Raw genomic sequence first — 20,587 nt, 5'->3', positions numbered from 1 at the left:
GTGCGATACGATGTAATTATAAAATTTAAGACCCAGCTTATCACAGGATCTCTTTTGTTGTCGATAAATTTAAAATTACTTAGGACTAATTTGTAATTTTAGTTAGATATCAATGTCCCTTAATGTTAATTAAGATACTAATATATTTCCGTGGTGATCCTAAAAGTGCGCAAAGCTCAGCTGTATATGTAGATTTTCTTATTAAATCCATATTGAATGGACTTCTAAAACGAAAAGATTTTTAGAATATAAGTATTTAGTACTACGCATATATGCGTATAACTAAGCAGTATAATAGTTAAGCCCTTGCCTATTTAAAGGAGTAGTTCGCAGTTTTAATATCAAAGCATAGCAGAGTGAAAAATTTTGCATCGCTGACTAGTTTATTTGTCGTTGAAGTAGAACTTGTGTACATTCAGTAACTTGATATTAGCTGCAAGTAATTTATTTTTAATAAATCTAGAGTATACCTGAATTCAGAGAAAAAATGAGAGGACTATTGTATTTTTCGCTTTATCTACTCCTAATTTTCGGTTGAATTATATTTATTGCAGTATTAAAAAGTCAATGACATGTCGTGAGTAAAGTATTAATTATCTATCTCATCGGAGAAAATAATTCTCTAATAGCTCACAAGTTAAAATTACGCATTTGAGTAATATGTTTAATATTTTTTAAGTTTAATTTTTGGAAGAAAGGTGTATCGGTAACTTCAGTAATTACTTTTATGTTAACAATTTTAAAAGAAATGCATATGCAATATGGTAAAAGAACGTTTGTGAGCAGAAATAAAGAAGTCTGTTGTCATTGTGATGAATTCAGGTCTCTGGATATTAATAAACGCCGTTATTTTTACTTCTTCCGAATAGAATCCTTTAATTTACTGAAGCTACCGTGGCTCTTAATATTTGATAGTATCGCTCGTTTAGGGAAATATTTTCAAGTTTAATTTTTACATCTTATAAAAAATGATTTCCGGAGACATAAAGTTGCGATTAATTCATCTACTTAGCATTATAATATGGGTAATATCTGGTTACACAATGGCCAGTTGTCCTCCGTCTATTAATGGAAAATGTAAGTGTCTTGGTGGAAATATGATTTGTTATCAGGGAAATTAACAGACCGCAGTTTGTTTGTTCATTTTCTATACTTTATTGAATGTGAAAACGAGTACTATAGTTTTTAAATCTTATACCATGCCATTTAAAGCAATTATTGCACTTTGTTTATTGGTACAGTAATTAAGGCAAAACAAAAAATAATTTTTATTATTTGTAGGTAGGAATGTGATAGAAATTAATAACGATGCCATCGTACAATTACGATTTTACGATATGGACATTAATCACGTAAGAATATGTTTTATGCAAGTCCAAAAACTGTTGCAAAACTCTTAGTTATTTATGAACATAACTCTAAGTGCTTTAAACTGTAGGACAACTTCTTATTACGGTAGTAATTGTATTATTTGTTTCATCAGTTATATGTGGTCATAATCATAACAATACTGAAATTTTGAAGAGCCGGTGGCTTATGATATTGATTGATCACTCGTATTATTAGTATCGCTTATTGTGCTGATTTACATTTTTAATACCCTATTTAATTGATCAAACACGATATAAAGTGGAGTTGGTCTCTAGAAAATAATTGGAGGTTGGCTTTAAAAGCAAGTTTAAATAACTGTATTAATAAGAAAGAAAGAATTTGCCGGCCATTGACAGTAATAAGGTTAGTATTTAGACATCTTACTCTAAAAATCTCAGAGATTACTCGCTATGAATGAGCTATATACCATTGCTAACGTTTAGAATATCGAAAGGTGCTCACGATTTATTTTCAATTAAGTGATATACTCTAAACGCTACTGATGCAGTAAAAATATGATAGGATCAAACTTTTACCAATGTCATTTACTTACCGCACGTTACTTTCACTATTATCGACTACTAGAACTAAAACGATATAACCTATTAAATTCGAATAAGAATTATCCTAAATTCAACTTCTAGAACTTCTCTTATTAGCGCCTTTAGGTTGCTAATACGTTTATACTATGGAAGTTAATTTTACTTTATGTTTAAATCGGCAAATGTCATCTAGTTATTAACTGAAATATATAAAATCTTTATTTTTTTGTGTATATATTCTATATACTGTACTTCAAATATTACAACGTTATCGCATTTCAATAGATCTAAATTGACAATTTAAATATTTGGCAATGGTCGTCATTAAACCTGGTTTGATCTTTATTCTGAATCATATCTGATTAAATAATTTCTTAGCGTAGCTTTTGTCTTTTTTATCAATTTTAATCATCTGCCTGAAGACAGGGCTATATTATACTGTTCAGAAAGTATATACATATAAAACACATTGAAAAGTTTCTGAGTGCTGCTTATAGTATTTAAATTGAATTATTACCTACAGTAATCTTTATTGATTGAGACAAGAATTAGATTGCAGCCAACTTAAATTTAGTAACTAAGCTATCTTATAAGTTGTCCTATTAATAATTCGGTACTTTATATTAGAAAACTTTACGATCATGATAAATTAACGGATGAAAACGATTACTTCAATCTTAGATAATCATATCTTGGTCTTTGCTTTGGTTAATTTAATTTTTTCTATAGAGTTCAGATACTTGTTCTTGACTATTACGTATCTAGATAACTTTGTTTTAAGACATATTCAATGATGATTAATTGCCAGTGCTCGAGTAAAATGATTTAATATGATTAAGGGATCATTAATATTAAAAACTACATTTTAGACCGCTATCAAATTTACTTCAATTAAGAAAATATGCTACTTGATTTATAGTGCAAAGAGACATCATTGTTCAATTTTATTGTTCTATTTTAAAAATAGTCATTGCTGAGACTTGAATTTGACAACAAAATTAGTATACACGAGAATACATAAGATTATAAACTTTTAAAAGTTATTATTTCAGTTTACAACAGCATAATGAAAGTAATTCATTGCATTTTCAGTAGACAGATTATTTCTTCGTACATGATTTTAAAACTTGCGAAAATAGTGTTAATAACTCGTAACTTGTATATTACCAACACAGAAGGTATTAACATATTAATTCTAGTGTACTGTAGTTGACAATATGCTTCGTTGCCTCATTTCTCTGAACGCATAACATTAGCAATATTATTAACAATATCACTTATTAATTACGCATAATTCAAACTTTTACCTAAAGCCGATATAGTTGATATCTAATATGTAGGAAGATATCACATAATGAATAATAATATTATATGGTTCAACTTATTTTAAATTTTTTTATTTTGCCATAAATTTTTATTTTCAGCTCTTCATCTTCAACTCGTGCTTATCAATTTCGAGATAGAGATATCAACATCACAACACTATATCAAAGCACTAATGATAGCGTGAATGATGTGATAGTGCTGCTATATCTGGAACAGACTGCAATATCAAATAGTAGCTATAGGGTATTCCTATATAAAGATGTTCTTGTAAGTTTATATTCTACATCTGTGCGGATACTGCTTCGTACTCATAATGTATCTGTTGTCATAGTTTCTCTTTGTTATTTAATAGAATTAGTTTAGATGTATTCATGTAGTTGAAATGATAGTTATTGACTTGTTAATTATTAGTATCTAATAATAATTTGTTATGATTTCATTGTATACTTCCTTATTAATATAGATTGATGTAATTAATAATAAAGCAACAGTCCTACAACAAGAAGCCAAGATCAAATATTCATTTGTTGCCCAAAATGTTGGGGATCCTAGACCATCACCGCCAACTCTTCCCAGTTGGCTGATAGTTATGATAGCATCTTATATTTTCTTCTTTCTGATAATTATGTTTCTAATGGCGAAATGGCTTCGAACATGGAGAATAAAGTAAACTGAGCTTAATTTAAAATAATTTCTCTTACTACAGCAAATAGAAGATAAACATAAATTGATATGACTTGCGTTACAAGTTACTCAAAAGTCATTCTTCTCAATTTAGTGTCTTAAATGTGATTAGTACATAGAGTTATTATACGTACATACGTGTTAATACACTTTCCCGCTTTTAGAAAAAGTGGTAAAAAAATACACGATTTAGAGACGGCATCAATAGAAAAAATTGGTAACGGAATTGCTATTAGGTAACTAAGGATACGCACACTCTCACACAGTTTTCATCATTATCTGTCGACGAGATTTTTCTGTAATGTAGTAATAATTAAAAAAAATATTAATATAAATCGAAATTATGAATCATACATCAGCTCGTAGCAGTAATTAGTTGTTACATGGTATCTTCGCTTATTGCGGATTTAGGAAAGAAGAAGAAGATGAAGAAGATAGTAATAATATTAATAATGATAAAGAAGAAGAAGAGAAAGAAGAAGAGAAAGAAGAAGAGAAAGAAAAAGGAAAAGAAGAAGAAAAGAGACAGCAGCAAGAGCGCCAGCATCAGCCGTCATCGTTACGGCGAAAAGCAGCATTTGAAGATTTACAAGATGGCGATCTCTCTGTACCGACTGAGATTGTATTAAATGGATGCAGTAGGTATGTTCTAGTAAGAATAGATTTTAACATAATTTATAAAATGAAACACAATTAGCCGTAATTAATTTACGACATAAAACTTTTTAACCGATTTTATAATGGTAGTCCATAATTAAATCACGGATAAGTTTTACGTCATAGATTTAGCTTAAATTGTAATAATTGTAATATCAAATGGTATAATACAAGATTCTTTTTTATTAGTACTTAAGTTTTAAGATATAAAGTTAGTTTTAATTTTAAATTGTGAGATAACATGCAATTATAGATCTAGTTACGGATACCGTTATACGTACAATGCTATCAGATACGTATTACGAATTTCATGGTTTATAGACTCTTGAGAAGGCTGCATATAAGATACTCTTGATACAGGATTAACTTAGGCTATCGATGATAATGAAGTCTGCGACACACAACCACTATTATATTAAAGTATTAATGGCAATCAGATAGATATAGTGTAGTATAAACGTTTCAGCAAGCAACGTTAAGAAACTGCTTGATGCTATATTAATCTGTTCTCTACGTGTTTATATTGGCTGCCATGATCAGATATGAGGTTAATAAACGAAATACATCATTCATCATATCATCGATTATGTTACAGTATAGAATTTTTATGATACAGATGTGACACAGATAGCAATGTTATGAATGTAATTTTTACAAATAATGATAATCTTATGGATATCAGAAATGCTATCGTAGTAATAATAGTACTTCTATTAATTTTTATTTTTTGAAGCTAAATATATCGTTCATTAAAAAAACTGGATGAACTGAAATAGCTAATTACAAGTCTAAATATTATATTACATATATAAAAAAGGAGAGTATCATCTATACCTGAAATGGATGAAGAAGACAATCCAGAAACAACAGCAGAAGTATATCAGTATGAATCTAATAGCAGAAAGCAATCAATAGATAGTAAGGGTAATATGGAATCAATGAAAGAAGATCAGGAAGGCTTTCGAATTGAACAAATTGAGGAAAATGATAGGTATTTAATCCGTTCTACCTCTCTCTTAATTGAGATTGTAATACAAATACATAGATGATCATGCTTATATTCTTTTACCGAATGATTACTAAGTACTTTCTTCGTTCGCTTTAATAACAATTATAGAGATTAGCTATCATTTTATTGAAATTAGTACTTACATATTTATATTATGTTGTAGTGATACTCAGTTAGAATTGAAAGACATTAACGAATTGATGACTGAAAAGTAAGGAAAAAGATTGATGATAATAGTAACTTGATATTCCTTTAAATTATGTAGTATGCCTATTGAAAGTTCTATACTTTAGTTAGTCATAAATAAAATTTAGTGTTAAAATTAAACGGATGTGCAAATCTTAATGATAACGATCAATCTAACATGTTTCCATCCTTCTAAATATCAATATTGGGGTGCAGTAAATTGATATCTCGATTTCTAATGATATTTAGCACTGATTTATGTAATGATGCAGAAGATATTAACGACAAAAGTAAGTCTTCATCGTGTTCAACTCACGAATGCGGCCAATCATCCAGTTTTGATCCTAAAGATATTGAGGAAAAGAGCGAAATAAATGGTCGAAATCGAACATTAACTGGTGGATCTAAGGATGTTGAGACAAAAGTTAGTCAATTAAGACGTGGAAGCTTGCCTATTGGCAAAGTTTTACATGAGCTGCGATCCAAGTTAAGTGTTAAACGTCGGCATGGCAGAGATGGAAAACATAAGGGTACGACATTTCAACCGATGTTTCGAAAACTAGATGGAAATGGTAACAGTACGTAAGTGTGCAGTAGTAAAATATAAGTTTGAGAATATCTATCGCAAGATCACATTATCTCTTATGATATCAGAATCAAGATTAATGATTATCTGTATATAAGTATAAAATAGATATACGTTATTTTCCGATAGTTTAGATCATAAATGCATTACATTATTTAATTACTGTGGTAATCTGTTTACAAAGATAATATATGCATTGTCTATTTTATTTCACCTTTGCAGGGAATATCCTACTTTATACTTTTCCGGAAGACGTTCAATGTCGGTAATGAATGAAGGTATAAACGTAGAAAATTTCTTTACAATCGATAATTATTAATGGTTGCAAAGGCTTGGAAAGATACGATTCTTATTTAATTTTACTCGCGATGTATAAGTTCCTTCACTGTATGATATCGTTCCAAGTTTTTGCAAGAAAGGAATGAATACTGTCTACATTACAAGGTTGAACAAAATTGTACCTTCTTGATTTTGGATATATCTTTAATAGAAAGGCGTGATAGTATACTTGTTATCGCGTATGATACTAGATGATAGGATAACAGTTATTACAAGTATGCATTTTGAACGTTATGTAATGTAAAGATTTAAACTAGTAAGCGTCTAATTAATCCATTTGAGCAGGTTGAAAATGATCAATTTATGGTAAATATATTTATGGTGTAATGCGATAAGAGTCTACACTAAGAGCATATAATACGGTTAAGGTAGCTAAGTTGAAAAAAACAAAGGTATTGCAGTACGGCTAATTGTGCATTGAATTGATTTGCTAAATTTGATATTTTAATGACTAAATTTACGGTTAGTATTTAACTGGCAAAGATAAATCTTTTAAATTTAGTTACTGGTACTCAATCTTTGTTGGGAATTAATAATATGTCTAAATATAGTATGTGTTACTTTGATATTTCGGAATCCACAGCATAGCGTGTATATAGTTTACAGGACTATTATATGCGATCGGTTATCACTTCTTTCAGAAGGATCGCAATGCTATATATACATGTAGCCGTTATATTAAAGTGTATGATTCGATAATTACTGAAAGGTATTTGTACAGTATCATCATTATACTGTGTGTTGGATGTGATAGACTGCGTTTCCATGGAATCTAAAGTATCGTAATTACTCAGTGGCAATATCCAATTTTCTAGACTATGTGCGCCTAAAAACTGTCAATAAAAAAGTTTTTTTTCTTGGTTTTAAACCCCCACCGCATCCTTTTATAACTAAAATATTCATTCTCTATTACTAAATGTGTATTCCAGTATTATTGTTAATCAACGACTAGTTGATAATTAATATTTACGTACACTCTTATGTGGCTTTGAGTAAGATTGGATTGATATTATTCTACACGCGTGTATGTTATCCTGTGGTTATTTGGTAAATTTCTATGCAACAAGGTCATATCCTATACGATAGCACAAGCTTCTCCATTTCTCAAACTTTATAGCGGCATATAATTATTGTCATGTTGGAGTCGCTTTTAATTTTACGAAAGAGCTTTTATCAAGTGTTTGTAGTTTGACTCATAGAAAGTTGATCTTTATGCGTGAGAGTTTTAACATAGTAAAGTACATTCAATAACTCGTATCTAGTAAAATGCAAGACAAAGTCGCCCTTTGGTTTCATCCCGTAGCTTAGAGTGTCAGAGCTTACTGTAGGGTATTAATTAACAGTTAGCAGTCTTTGGTCATTTTAATGTAATCGATTTTAGTCATTGGCATACAATCCGGGACAACTGCAAGAGAGAAAAGGTTTTCTCTCTTTAATAGTTCCTGAACCTTGATGCAACTACGGTATACGAGCATACTGTATACTCGTATAGTACCAATGTTTATTGCATACTGTGCAATTCACGGTATGTTTATAGAACAGTTTAGTAAGTTTATCCAGCAAATATTGCAAATATCAATTTCAAATTTGTATCTACTCTTCCAATGTTCATGGGCTTGTATAAAACTGTAGATGTATGCACAGTACAGTCCCATCATCTAGTAATCCATAACTATCATTCGACAGTATACACCTTCCATCTAAGATCGATCGATAGGGGGGCAGACTATAACTTTCAAAATACGCTAGTAGATTTTTGCGTACCACTATAGTTTTCCAATTTAGTAATGGCTGTACTAAGTACAACAGGGTTAAAGGTTTTTCTTTTATCGATAGTGAGAACATGATAGGAGTGTGCATCAGTAAATTATCAGAACTTGAAGAGCTCTGTAGCATCGACTACTAGCTGCGCCATTGTAGAATCAATTTATTAGATCAAAGGACAACGCCGGCACAATATTCCATAGTGGGACTAGTAAAACTCCAGAGTTTTCGAGGTGATCGCCATGATGGATTTACCCCAGTATCTACAGTGGCAGTCCACGATGTACAGTGGACAGTATTGTAAGTGAACAAAACACTTGGCACCATATTGGTAATGACTAATATGGAAAGTAAGGAAAATAGTAATACGCAGCCTACAGTACTACAGTACAATATGCGACAGTCCTGCGCATTGACATCCGTTCCATTGCTGGCTGGTTCGCTATACTGGACTGGTAGGCTGGGACTGGCAACCTTACTGCGTCGTCTACGCTATCAAAATATTTGGATGTTTTTCAACTGTTTATCCTCAATAAAGATTATCCTCGTTATTTTCCTTCCATTAAAATAGGATGCCTAACTAATGGATTGATTCTTTCGTACTATCTATGTCAGACACTAGAGCGATAGAGGAAAAATTAATATCTTCAAGGTCAGTCTAAATCCAATTCCAATTTTTCATCCAGGAAAATTGGGCCACTTTTATTGATGAGCTAAACTGCGATCTCCACTTGTAGTCGCAATGGATTATAAGATTTTATTCGTGGTTGTGGCAATCATTTTACTATCGTCCAATACTTATATTAGTACGCTATCCTATGTTCATGCTGTTACAATAAACAATAACGGTTACGAAGATATTACAGTGGCTCTTTCGCCGAGCATAACACAGACATCCAATGCTAACATAATCGATAAAATACGTCAATTATTGACGGTCGCTTCTGGCTATTTATATACAGCCACACGTCGCCGAGCTTATTTTCGCCAAATTACCATCGTTTTACCTTCTAGCTGGTCAACGACATCCGATCAATCGGTTACAGTTCAAGATAATTACTGGAATGCTGATATCCAAGTTGATTCTTTTGATCGACGATTGCTTGATATTGAATTTGCCTATGTCTTGAGGACTGGCGGTTGTAGTGTAGCTGGCCATTCAATTTCCATGTCGCCATTATGGTTAGATCGTTCTCTAGCTGGGCGTGAAATGGTGCAATTATGGGCTCAGTATCAATATGGCGTTTTTGAAGAATACGCTATGCGTAGTCAAGATTTAGTTTACCTTGGTAAGTAGAAAATGATTTGATGTATATACAGTACAACTGTACATAGGGTTGGATATAAGTTCTACGTCTATCAAATACGTACTTGTTACAACAAATTCGACAAAATTGTTGTTTACAAGTGCTACAATACTATTTCACAAGGAACATATCGATCGGGACAAGCTTTACATTCCTGTGTATGTGAATAAACAATTTTTTTCATTTTGGTTCATCTGATAGACTCTTATGGAAAATTACAAACAACTCGCTGCTCTGCGTCTTTAACAGGCAACATCAGTCACATTGCTACTCGTCAAATATGCAAATTGCCATATAGCGATCAATGCAAATTTTCAGCTAATGACCCTTCCATGGCAACGGCTTCAATCATGCTTGATCCTCATCTGAACGGGGTAACAAATAGCTAATTTAGTAGGATGGCAATAGTGTAATTAAACTTAGTATTGCATATCAAGATAATGTGCTGAGTAGTTCAATTTATTAAGTATATGCTGTTATACGCTATAGTATTCTACATGAGTTATTGATGCTCTCTAAGTCATGTTCTATAATGATCAGAACCGTAGTGCGATATTATCATTAACAATTTCGGTAAATGTACATATATAACCCTAATTTTATCTTTGTAGATATCTGAATTTTGTGATGACAACAAAAGTAATCCACAAACTTTACATAATCGTCAAGCAATAAATCGACAAAATAATTTCTGCCGTTTCAGGAGCGTTTGGGATGTTATAAGTAGCTCAAATGATTTCGCTAAAGGAAATAATTTACCACGTAATTTAACCGACGTCACCCCAATATTTACAGTTGTTCGGCAAGCTTACCCAAAAATAGTCATTGCTATAGATATTTCCAATAGTATGAGAGGGGAAGCTTTAACACAAATTAGGCAATCCATTGCTTTCTTCCTTCAATACATCATCAGAGATGGACAATCAATTGGTAGGTAGTCAAACGTGAAATGGTCAAGATGTTTTGGTAGATGTATACTATAATGTATATCCAAGTACTTTATTTCTGATATTTTACTAAGATTTTATGGTGATAACGAGATGGATACAGTTGTATTTTCGATCAGATAATTATACACAATTATTATGTAATGGTACAATTTTAGATTGCTGTACAGTATAAATAACATTGTATAGTATTTAAAGATTCATGCTTACAGGTACTTTCGATTATCAATCGATTTGGCTCGAGCTTTGTGTTGAATTCATTTTGTGTTTCATCAATGATTTAGGCCTTGTTACCATCGACTCATCAGCTCATATAAAATCGAGATTAGTATCAATCAAAAATACTAATGATCGGCAGCAATTAATTAATTTGTTGCCGACAGAGACTGCTGTAACAACTGTCACTGCCAACTTGACTGCTGGTCTACTGACTTCAGTGCAGGTTTGTGTTTCTTTCTATAATCCGAATCGCAGCGACGACTATTTGCGTCAAGCTGTTTTAATGTTACAGTATTTACTTAATTAATGTTACTATACATTACCCACCCTATTTAATACGGTACTGTGTGATCACTCGGGCCATTAAAAGAACACAATAGCATCGTAATACTTGATTACTTTTTAAGAAAGAATTTTAAAAAATTAATTTCCGTTGCAAATTTATGCAGCTGCTTCGCCAATCATCCAACTCTTCTACTCTATCCGGTGGTGTGGTAATTATTATAACTGGTAGTGCAGATCGAAATCAAGTTGATCAACGGACATTTCAATTAATTCGAAGCAACAAAATTACAGTCTTACCTATTTCTATTGGTCAGCTTCCTCCTATGATCTTAGAAACAGTTGCTACAATAAGTCGAGGTAAATCTTACTACGCAATTTATGGGAGTCCCCAGGCTTTAGTTGATACCCTGTTGGCTATCGATCTGTTGTTGATTGGACCAAATCTGGATGGACTCGTTCAGGTTAGTGAACTAACGACGTCAGCGGTTAAATCTACGTTTGCCATGGAATGAATGTTATACCAAGTTGACATAAGATAATAAGTGTAACACTGACGACTTTTGTATTTTTCGTTAGCTGTATAGTAACGAATTCTTCTTAAGTGGTGGTGTTAGCTCGCAACAGGAAGTTATTATCGATAATGACGTTGGGAATTATACCGAATTTTTGGTTATTTATCAAGGAAGGTCTGTACGGGTTATATTGACGTCCCCAACCGGCAAAGAGTACACTCCTTTCTCACCTGAGTACACAGTGGATAATGTGTATCAGCGTGTCAGGATTTATTTAGGCCCTAACCAGACAGAAGTAAGCTCATATAGTGACAATAATATGTGTCAATAACGTACCGTAATACCGGATATCGTTATTATTTAGACTTAATTTCCATTGGTAACTAATATACGTGTCTGTCATTAAATACCATTTTGGTGTTTAGTATTATAATATACCTTTTTTTTATACTTTTAGATTGGGAGTTGGAAGTTTGAGGTTACAAATCCTGATTCGGTTGGAACACCTACTCGTAGAATTTCAGTTTTTTTACTATCTAGAGCATCTCTTATTGCAGATAATTATCCGTTAACCATGCAATTAAAGATGGATGGATCTCAGATATCATTTCCGCAACCGGTTAGCATTTACTGTATACGTAAATGTGTATCAAGTCTATTCTTTAATATTTCAAGATTTAGTTTAAATGATATGTGTAACGCAGCCTCAGTAATGCGACATATAATTCAAATTTAGACGGTTTTGTCGGTAGTAGTGCGAAAAGGATTTTTAGCTGTGGTCGGATGCCAAGTTTCTGGAACAGTAGCTCGTCCATCTACTAATGTACCAAGTAGAATAAACTTTCGAGACGATGGAGCAGGTAGTGCACTCTATCAAAGGAAATTAACGTAAACCTTCTGGAAAGTCCAGCTTTCTAAAATTTTTTATGCATTTAATTATATAAGTACAGTTTTTGTGGGCAACTTATTCGATTTTAAGAGTCATCTATAGTGATAACTTTCATTACCGCATTACGGTGATACTTTATTGTGACATTTGTTAAGATCGGTTGAATTTTTGCATGGGTAACTGTTTTTTTGTTTATAAGTTTAATTTTACCTCTTGTAATTTATTATCACAGGTGCAGATATTACTAAAGATGATGGTATTTATTCGGCCTACTTTACGGAATATTCCAACAATGGACGCTATAGTATGTTGGTTACTGTAACAGGAACTGTTAATCTAACAAAAACAGATACGCACCAAATGGTTGGATTGCCGAACAGCGATACTACTTTTGCTTCTGCTGTTGTGGGTAAAGTCAACAAAACTATCACATACTTGAAAAGCTTTACTAGGATGGGATCGGGCCATTGCTTTTACGTCATAAACTATACTGCAGGTAACGCTTGAGGACAATGTTGCAAATCTACTTTCACTTTATATCGGGAATATTATATTGTAGTTATTGATGTCCGTATGCAATATTGCTATAAATAAGTACTGATTATACTCGTTTAAAAATTGATGCCAACGAGGCAACGACTACACAGAAGACCGATTAAGTTTTATGCTGTAAAACTTAAAATTGGTCTACTACATAGTAAATTGTAATAAAGTGGTAACCATAGCTACAGGGCGCAGGGCGCTGTTAATTTTAATTTTAATAATTACAGAAATATTTCACTAATGCAAGATTCTTGTAGGTAAATTTTTGTTAGGTCTAAAAATTTCGTAACAGTAATTTAGACATAATACATTAATTCATTCTAATATTATTATCCTTAGTGTTTCATACATACCATCTTACCTGGTCAAATTTGCTAATTTCCTATATTGTAACGCTAAAATTAAAGTCTTAATTAGAACTTATGAAATAATGTATCCATTACTATTGTTATTTTGGTACATACAACGTTGGTCTTCAACAATAAAATTATCAATAGTCATCATTATGAGGGGAAATAATATATTTGGTTGTATTCAAATTTTTTTTATAGCTATCGATAACTACCCTCCGTGTCGCATTCATGATCTTACTGTCCTACAAGTTAACTATCGTAATGCTACAATTGCGCTGCAATGGACCGCGCCTGGTAGTGATATGGATACCGGCACAGGTAGGCTGAATTTTGATATTGACAGCTTTGTAATCGAAATCTATTAGTAGATCAACAGGAATTGTAGTAAGTTTACAATAACTATCGCGCTGGATTGATATTGCTACAGCAAATTTTATGCATTGAGATACCACTTATTTCTTACATTTTGTTAATACATATACGCTTACAGATTTTCCCATAGAAATGATGAGTTTGTTTTTGTTGATATAGCTCAAGGTTATGAATTGAGAATGAGCAATAACTTCACGTCATTTACCGCGGATTTTAATCAAGGAAGTCTAATTAATAGTAGTTTATTATCTATAGTCAATGGCGCTAGATTAGATTTACCCAAATCAGCCGGCAGTGTCGAAAGAATAATAATTAAATTTGAGCAGATTGCTTTAAATAAACCGTATGTGTTTGCTATACGTAGTTATGATGATGTATACAGCTATTCATCGGTTTCAAATTATGCTCAGGCAATTTTTCTTAACGATTTTGTTGTAACATCTCAAGAACCAAACAAAGGTTTTGCAATTGCAATTGTATGTATAGTAGTCGTTGGAATGATCATTTTCATGGTAAGGTGGGTTCGAATTAATAACTACAACGCTCACGGTAAAAAGAATAAATATACGCTGACTTTAATTTAATTTGTTAAAGTAAACGTGTCATATATCAGTTGGACTACATTAAAGTAGGTATTTCTATTAATCAAATATGTGAGATTTTAAGATTGCCTGAATGTGATATTCGGAATGATAAACAGATTATAAATAATTTGTTAATTATTAAAAGTAAGAATTTTCTGTCAGTTAACCGTTGAAAAGTGTAAAGCTTCTTGTATATTAGCAATTTCCGAATCGGTTGCTTTTTATGTCTTTTAAAAGATTTCGAAAATTTGTAATAAACTTGTTCTCAATGAAGTTACATTGCAATGCAATACCTTTGATCTGCAAATCGATCCATATTAAAATTTCTAACCGCGTAAATAATACAATTAACTACGAAGGAGTGATTGGTTAGTAAGAGTAGCGTCTATAGATAGATTATGAGGAATTCAAAAAGGAATTTAATTTAAAGTAGACAAATTACGCTTTGATTTAATCTATTGGAAAGACTACGTTCAGCTGTTTGGAAGTAGAAGGGTATAATTGGCGCTACTACTTATTACTGTAACCGATATCAACAGCAAAATATTTAATAAAACTGATAAACAATTTTATTTTTAGTATCTTAAATGCAGTTAGCAAAACTGTAGTTGCAATAAGCGACAGTAATTGCAGTACATATCTCTATTGCATGAAATCGTACTGGCCATCAAAATTTTTCAGTATGTTTTTAAAAATTTTTCCATGTAAATAACACAAAGTGAAACTCTAACCAAGAAACATCTTTATGTTAACTATGATCATACTGCATATTAATCCATTCTATATTAAATGTCCAAAATATAGCTTGTGAATTTCAATTTAACGAAAATTATAATCGTAATTTCGTCTATTGTATGTCCTAATTTACATTCGAAATACGCCAAATTTAGTTTTCTGCGGGGACGTGTTGTAAGTTGAACTTAGGCATAATCCTAAAACAGTTCTTGTATCGGATGGATCGATAACTCCATCGTCCCATAACCTGAAATAGGAATGTTTTCAATAAATAATAACACTATGGCCTGAACTAACATATAGTTGAACATTTGTTTGCTCCACGATGTACAGTATGCAATATGTTAGTCCACTAAATCATTCTTATTAAACGGTAATATTAGTTAGAAGTACCTTGCAGATGAATAGTATGGATGTCCTTCTTTCTCATACTTTTTAATAATTGGCTCTTTTAAAGCTTTATCTTCTTCTTCTGTCCACTACATCGACGTAAAGTAAGCTTGTATTAGAATATTCTAATGCTGTAAATGCAATAAATATTTGACACATACAATATGTCGAGGCTAAAGGATTTGGCTTTGTTACCTGTTTATTTTCACGTTTTCTCTGATCCGCTGCGACAGTAGCCAGAACGTTTGCAGCTTGTTCTCCTCCCATTACAGATATTCTCGTATTTGGCCATGTGAATAAAAACCTCGGACTGAAGAAGCGCATAAATGGTATTATTTTAAAATTCAGTATTACATTTCGTATTCGGCTCTTATAGGTCCTATTGTTTAATCTTTCGCTTTTATGAAATCATGTTCAGAACTAGACTTGTAGAGTATGGTTACCTGTAGGCTCTACCACACATGCCGTAATTACCGGCTCCATAACTACCACCAATAATAACAGTAAATTTTGGTACTTTGGCACAAGCGACAGCGGTAACCATTTTAGCGCCATTCTTTGCAATACCACCTGCTTCATACTCTTTCCCTACCATAAATCCTAAATATTAACAAAAATCAGACGACTGTTACAACACATTTCACTATAGTGAATAGAAGTTCAAAACGTATGTATATACTGCGATTAGATTTTGATTTATCACCGTTTCAACTACAGTAAGCAAGATATAATTATAAATGCGATAGCCTACCAGTAATATTTTGAAGAAATATTAAAGGGATGTCTCGCTGGCAGCATAATTCAATAAAATGTGTAGCCTATCATGCCATGAAAATGAAGATTATGTGATATGCATAAACTGCTGATATCGATATTTCGTGTTTGTCAATACCTTTAGTGCCGATTCTGAAAATAGGATACCATTATTGGCAATAATACCAACTGGGTATCCATGTAGACGTGCGAATCCTAAAGATATATGAAGAACAGTTTCAGTTATTCTATAGGTGGGATGATGACTATAACCGTAACTGAATCAAAAATTAATTTATCTGTAAATTATTATTTATTTTATCAACTAACCTGTAACTAATGTTTTGCCATAATTTGCTTTGAATTCGTTAAATTTACTACCATCGACTATTCTTGCAATAACCTAAATTTATGTAATATCCAATTGTTTGTAAATGATTGGCATAATTGAAGGATTACAACATAGATATATAATTTGTGAAAGGTGTACAATATGTTTAACATCATATATTCGCATTTTCAGCAATGGATTATTTCTTACATAGTTCTGCGTGTTGTAAACATTATAACTTAATACCTGTCTAACATCGTAACTTTTCTTCAGATTTGTTCCTACTATGCCGTAAATTTCATCCGATGGATAGGCCGGTTTTTCAGGGGGCTGCATAACGCTCTTAATGGATTTAAAACTCATAGTGAATTATGTTCAAGCAATTACAGAAATGATAAGCTATGATAAGAATCTAAAACGAGTTGATATAAATGAAATCACATTTAACGTCTGATACTTACTTGAACTTCCTTTTTATAATTTAAATTAGAGATAATTTGACGAGCAATATGTAACGCATGCTCGTCGTCCATTGCCATGTGGTCACTCACTCCAGAAACGCTATTAAAAGGCACAAGTATATGAGTGAATGATGCCGGGTTGGAGTTTACTTTAATTAACGTTGATACTATACAGTAGCATGTTCACCTGCAGTGAACTTCAGCTCCACCGAGTTCTTCAGCACTAACGACTTCTCCAGTGGCAGCTTTGACCTAGATGAATGAATTTATACAATGTATCAATTTAAATATTGTGATTAAAGATTTAGCTATACTGTATCTTAAGATAGTATGATATACAAAATTTATCGATAAGGTGCTATCTAAAATATTACCAACGGAGGTCCACCCAGGAATATAGTTCCTTGATTTTTAACCATAACTACTTCGTCAGACATAGCAGGCACATAAGCACCACCGGCAGTACACGAACCTAATACTACAGCGACCTTCAAATTTCAGATATGTATTTTAATGTTAGATCAAGTATTATTAGAGGGGATAAGTAAGAATACGACACTACGATGTATCAAACTATATGAAATAGTAATCAGTTTCATAGATAGACGAAATAGGTATCACCTAGGTGTTAGCAGCTATTGGACCTATAGTACACCGGCCTAACACCGATGATCGATTGCATGACCTGATGACAGATAATTCAACTAATAAAGAGATGTTTGCTCATTTAGATTGCGTACGTAGATTATCCCCACTAGCTTTAACGAACAGTAAGCAAGTTGCAAGGTCATTATTTCATCTAGTAAAGAATAGGATGTATTCAGATCACGTACGGTATTGAATTTTTTTCTGTATCTTTCATTAATTAAGATCGATTTAGGTTCAGAGATATAGTAAAGCTTAAAAATGTTTAGCTATGGTCAAGTTTCATAAGGTTACATTAGGATATGCGAATTAAATACACTGTAAAGTATTGTTGCGTGCGATCAGTTGATCGACATAAACTGTTGAAAGTAGATACTGCACGCTAATAACTCAGTACTTTGCGTTAAACTTTAAGGGAACATTTGAGGTCCACCTAGATACAAGCCGTCTTTAGTACCTGTGGTATTCTATCAGAAGACATGTTAGCTTGGTTGTAAAATATTCTTCCGAAATGGCCAACATCAGGAAATACTTCATCTTGGCGCGGTAGATTTGCTCCACCTGAATCAACTATGAAGGTATTGAAAAATAATAAATACAGGCCATAGAGCAATAGAGAAAGCCTGAGACAATCATAACTCATTATGTTAGCGAACTTTCATTCGGTGTGCGAAGTAAAATGTAATGTAGTGACAGTTATACGATAGCGATCGATCCATAAATTTACCCAAATAAATGCATGGTAATTGATTTTGGTGAGCAATTTCTTGAGCTCGAAGGTGCTTCTTAACTGTTAATGGATAGTAGGTACCTCCTTTGACAGTTGGATCGTTGACAACAATTACGCATTCGGTTCTATATTAGTAATGATACATTATTTAGGTGTTTTAACTCAAAATTTCAGAAAGTAAATACTTATTGAGCCAAACTGAAATAGAAATTAATAGATTATTATTTATTGTATTCATTTTAACGTAAAATGACTCATAAGATAAATATAATACCCAGAGACACGGCCGATTCCTGTGACGATGCCAGCAGCTGGAACTTCTTCTTTACCGTAGCATTTATGTCCAGCGAGTTGAGATAGCTCAAGGAAAGGCGAACTTATTCATGGAAAATCATACCATCCCAACATCGATTGAAAAACAACGTATAATATGGCTAATGAGTAAAGCGTCTATAGAAATTTTGTAAAATTAGCATGGTGAAGGATTGAGATTTACCCAGGATCAATAAGTTTATCTAAGCGATCGCGCGGCAGTAGCTTATTCTTCGACAGATGGCGTTGCCTAGCCTTTTCTCCTCCACCTTAAGATAAATTAAATAACAAATTGATGCCTAAATATACTAATATAAAATTGATTTTCGTGCCTATAAAATAGCTATAGACTATACTGTATAATCAAGCAAGTTTTTGTGTGTATCTATAAAGATTTCTAAGTATTCCTACCGTAGTACGCATAAACTTAGAGGGTATTGCAAATGCACACTTTTGCACTATGGGCTTGGCGATATCAACGGATATTTGTAAAACTTTGAATGTTTCTAAACGATAGTATTATCAGATGTGTGAACGCGCAATAGTAATGGATCGTACAGTAATTTGGTGTCGCACTTTTTTCTGCTTTTACGAGCAGGTTTGCAGCCGCAAGCCAACAGTTACTGCACTGCTAAAATGATTAGCCGCTAATATATTTTGTTGATGGTACAAAGGCTATTGCATCTTATGCATGTAGCTAGATGTTTAAGAGAATTCATTCATTCTTCTCAATTATAACAATAATGCTAGCTGTTGAATACGCATCTACGCGTCCATGCATCAATAGGGACTTTTAAAGAGGCAGCGGATTTAGAATAGAAATCACTAGCTAAAGTGATGACGTATGCATAGACTATACAATATTCAGTTGTGATCACTCCTACTGTATATTTATACTCTAATAAGAATATCAAAACGACAATTTATAACAGTTGTATAAAGTTGTTGTACCTAGTTTAATATTGTCCACCACTTGGCGTAGGTCATCAACGACAGATTTCATTTGTGAGTAGTTTTCCTAATATCAGATTCATTTGAAGATAGATAGCAGATTAAGCAATAGAAGTTAATTACTGCATTATTTTTAAGTTCACTACAGTTAATGTAGTATATTGCTCGTCTTGTTTTTGGCTGTACAGAACGACAGACCTTCTACAAAAGTAGAGAATCTTTGATGAGGACGATATAGTGTACGTCGTACACGTCAAATACTGCATCCCGCTATCCTGATTCTACTGTCCACTCAAAGTATACGCGTACGTGTATAAGTAATTTGATGAAAGCAAACTATTGGTCCAGATTGAAAGGCTACTAATAGGAATTAAAGTAAGGAATAAGATTGCAACTTGTAAGTGGTAAAGCAAGCTAGAAGCTTTCACTCCTTTCTTGGGAGTGGTCGATCAAATTACTGCAGTCTATCTGCATTGAAACGAAGTAATGCATAATTGGCAACATACTCTACAACCATGAATTCGCTCTCATCAGACAAAGCGATATCCTTGCAAACTGACCTTGTACTCACTAGAATTGGTAACCACAGTTGATGGAATAACACTGGATCTACTCTCGTCATGATAGCTAAGAGCGAGTAACTTTTTATTTGATATCCAAGATCTTCCAAGAATTGTACACCTCTGCAATCTGTTCATGGTAGCCATGGTCTTGATCGCCTAATCAATTCTAGTGGGTTTGGTTGACGATTTCAATCAGTAGAAGATCTCAGAGGGACGGAAACTGACATGCTCTAGATGCAAA

General features: G+C 32.7%; 3 protein-coding genes across 3 annotated transcripts; 2 read left to right on the top strand and 1 right to left on the bottom strand.

Annotated features, from left to right (window-relative positions):
• Window positions 1-1,043: 1,043 nt before the first annotated feature.
• TRIADDRAFT_52320 (uncharacterized protein) lies at window positions 1,044-7,486 on the top strand (the record flags this gene model as incomplete). The annotated part of the gene is made up of 12 exons (XM_002108837.1): window positions 1,044-1,077; window positions 1,282-1,352; window positions 1,631-1,734; window positions 3,338-3,506; window positions 3,703-3,905; window positions 4,088-4,159; window positions 4,335-4,565; window positions 5,398-5,571; window positions 5,753-5,800; window positions 6,025-6,357; window positions 6,584-6,639; window positions 7,455-7,486. 12 exons carry the CDS (start codon window positions 1,044-1,046, stop codon window positions 7,484-7,486), a joined length of 1,527 nt encoding a protein of 508 aa, XP_002108873.1.
• A 1,720-nt stretch (window positions 7,487-9,206) lies between these two features.
• Window positions 9,207-14,976, top strand: TRIADDRAFT_52319 (uncharacterized protein; the record flags this gene model as incomplete). Its single annotated transcript, XM_002108836.1, has 13 exons — window positions 9,207-9,753; window positions 9,973-10,145; window positions 10,383-10,701; window positions 11,003-11,160; window positions 11,387-11,683; window positions 11,799-12,029; window positions 12,192-12,353; window positions 12,471-12,594; window positions 12,856-13,119; window positions 13,718-13,837; window positions 14,051-14,408; window positions 14,486-14,619; window positions 14,942-14,976. The coding sequence occupies 13 exons, from the start codon at window positions 9,207-9,209 to the stop codon at window positions 14,974-14,976; spliced, it is 2,922 nt and encodes a 973-aa protein (XP_002108872.1).
• A 225-nt stretch (window positions 14,977-15,201) lies between these two features.
• Window positions 15,202-19,850, bottom strand: TRIADDRAFT_37004 (uncharacterized protein). The gene is made up of 16 exons (XM_002108111.1): window positions 19,784-19,850; window positions 19,017-19,101; window positions 18,795-18,896; window positions 18,518-18,645; window positions 18,248-18,360; window positions 17,520-17,633; window positions 17,333-17,397; window positions 17,146-17,245; window positions 16,931-17,026; window positions 16,684-16,756; window positions 16,493-16,569; window positions 16,352-16,418; window positions 16,044-16,200; window positions 15,796-15,910; window positions 15,604-15,689; window positions 15,202-15,457 (listed from the first exon to the last, which is right to left on the bottom strand). The coding sequence occupies exons 1-16, from the start codon at window positions 19,833-19,835 to the stop codon at window positions 15,340-15,342; spliced, it is 1,548 nt and encodes a 515-aa protein (XP_002108147.1). The 5' UTR covers window positions 19,836-19,850; the 3' UTR covers window positions 15,202-15,339.
• Window positions 19,851-20,587: the final 737 nt, after the last annotated feature.

This window comes from Trichoplax adhaerens, genomic scaffold, assembly GCF_000150275.1.
Source record: "Trichoplax adhaerens TRIADscaffold_1 genomic scaffold, whole genome shotgun sequence".
NCBI classification, from domain to species: domain Eukaryota; kingdom Metazoa; phylum Placozoa; class Uniplacotomia; order Trichoplacea; family Trichoplacidae; genus Trichoplax; species Trichoplax adhaerens.
The sequence above is the reverse complement of the archived record's forward strand: the minus strand, read 5'-3'. Positions and strand labels throughout refer to the sequence as shown.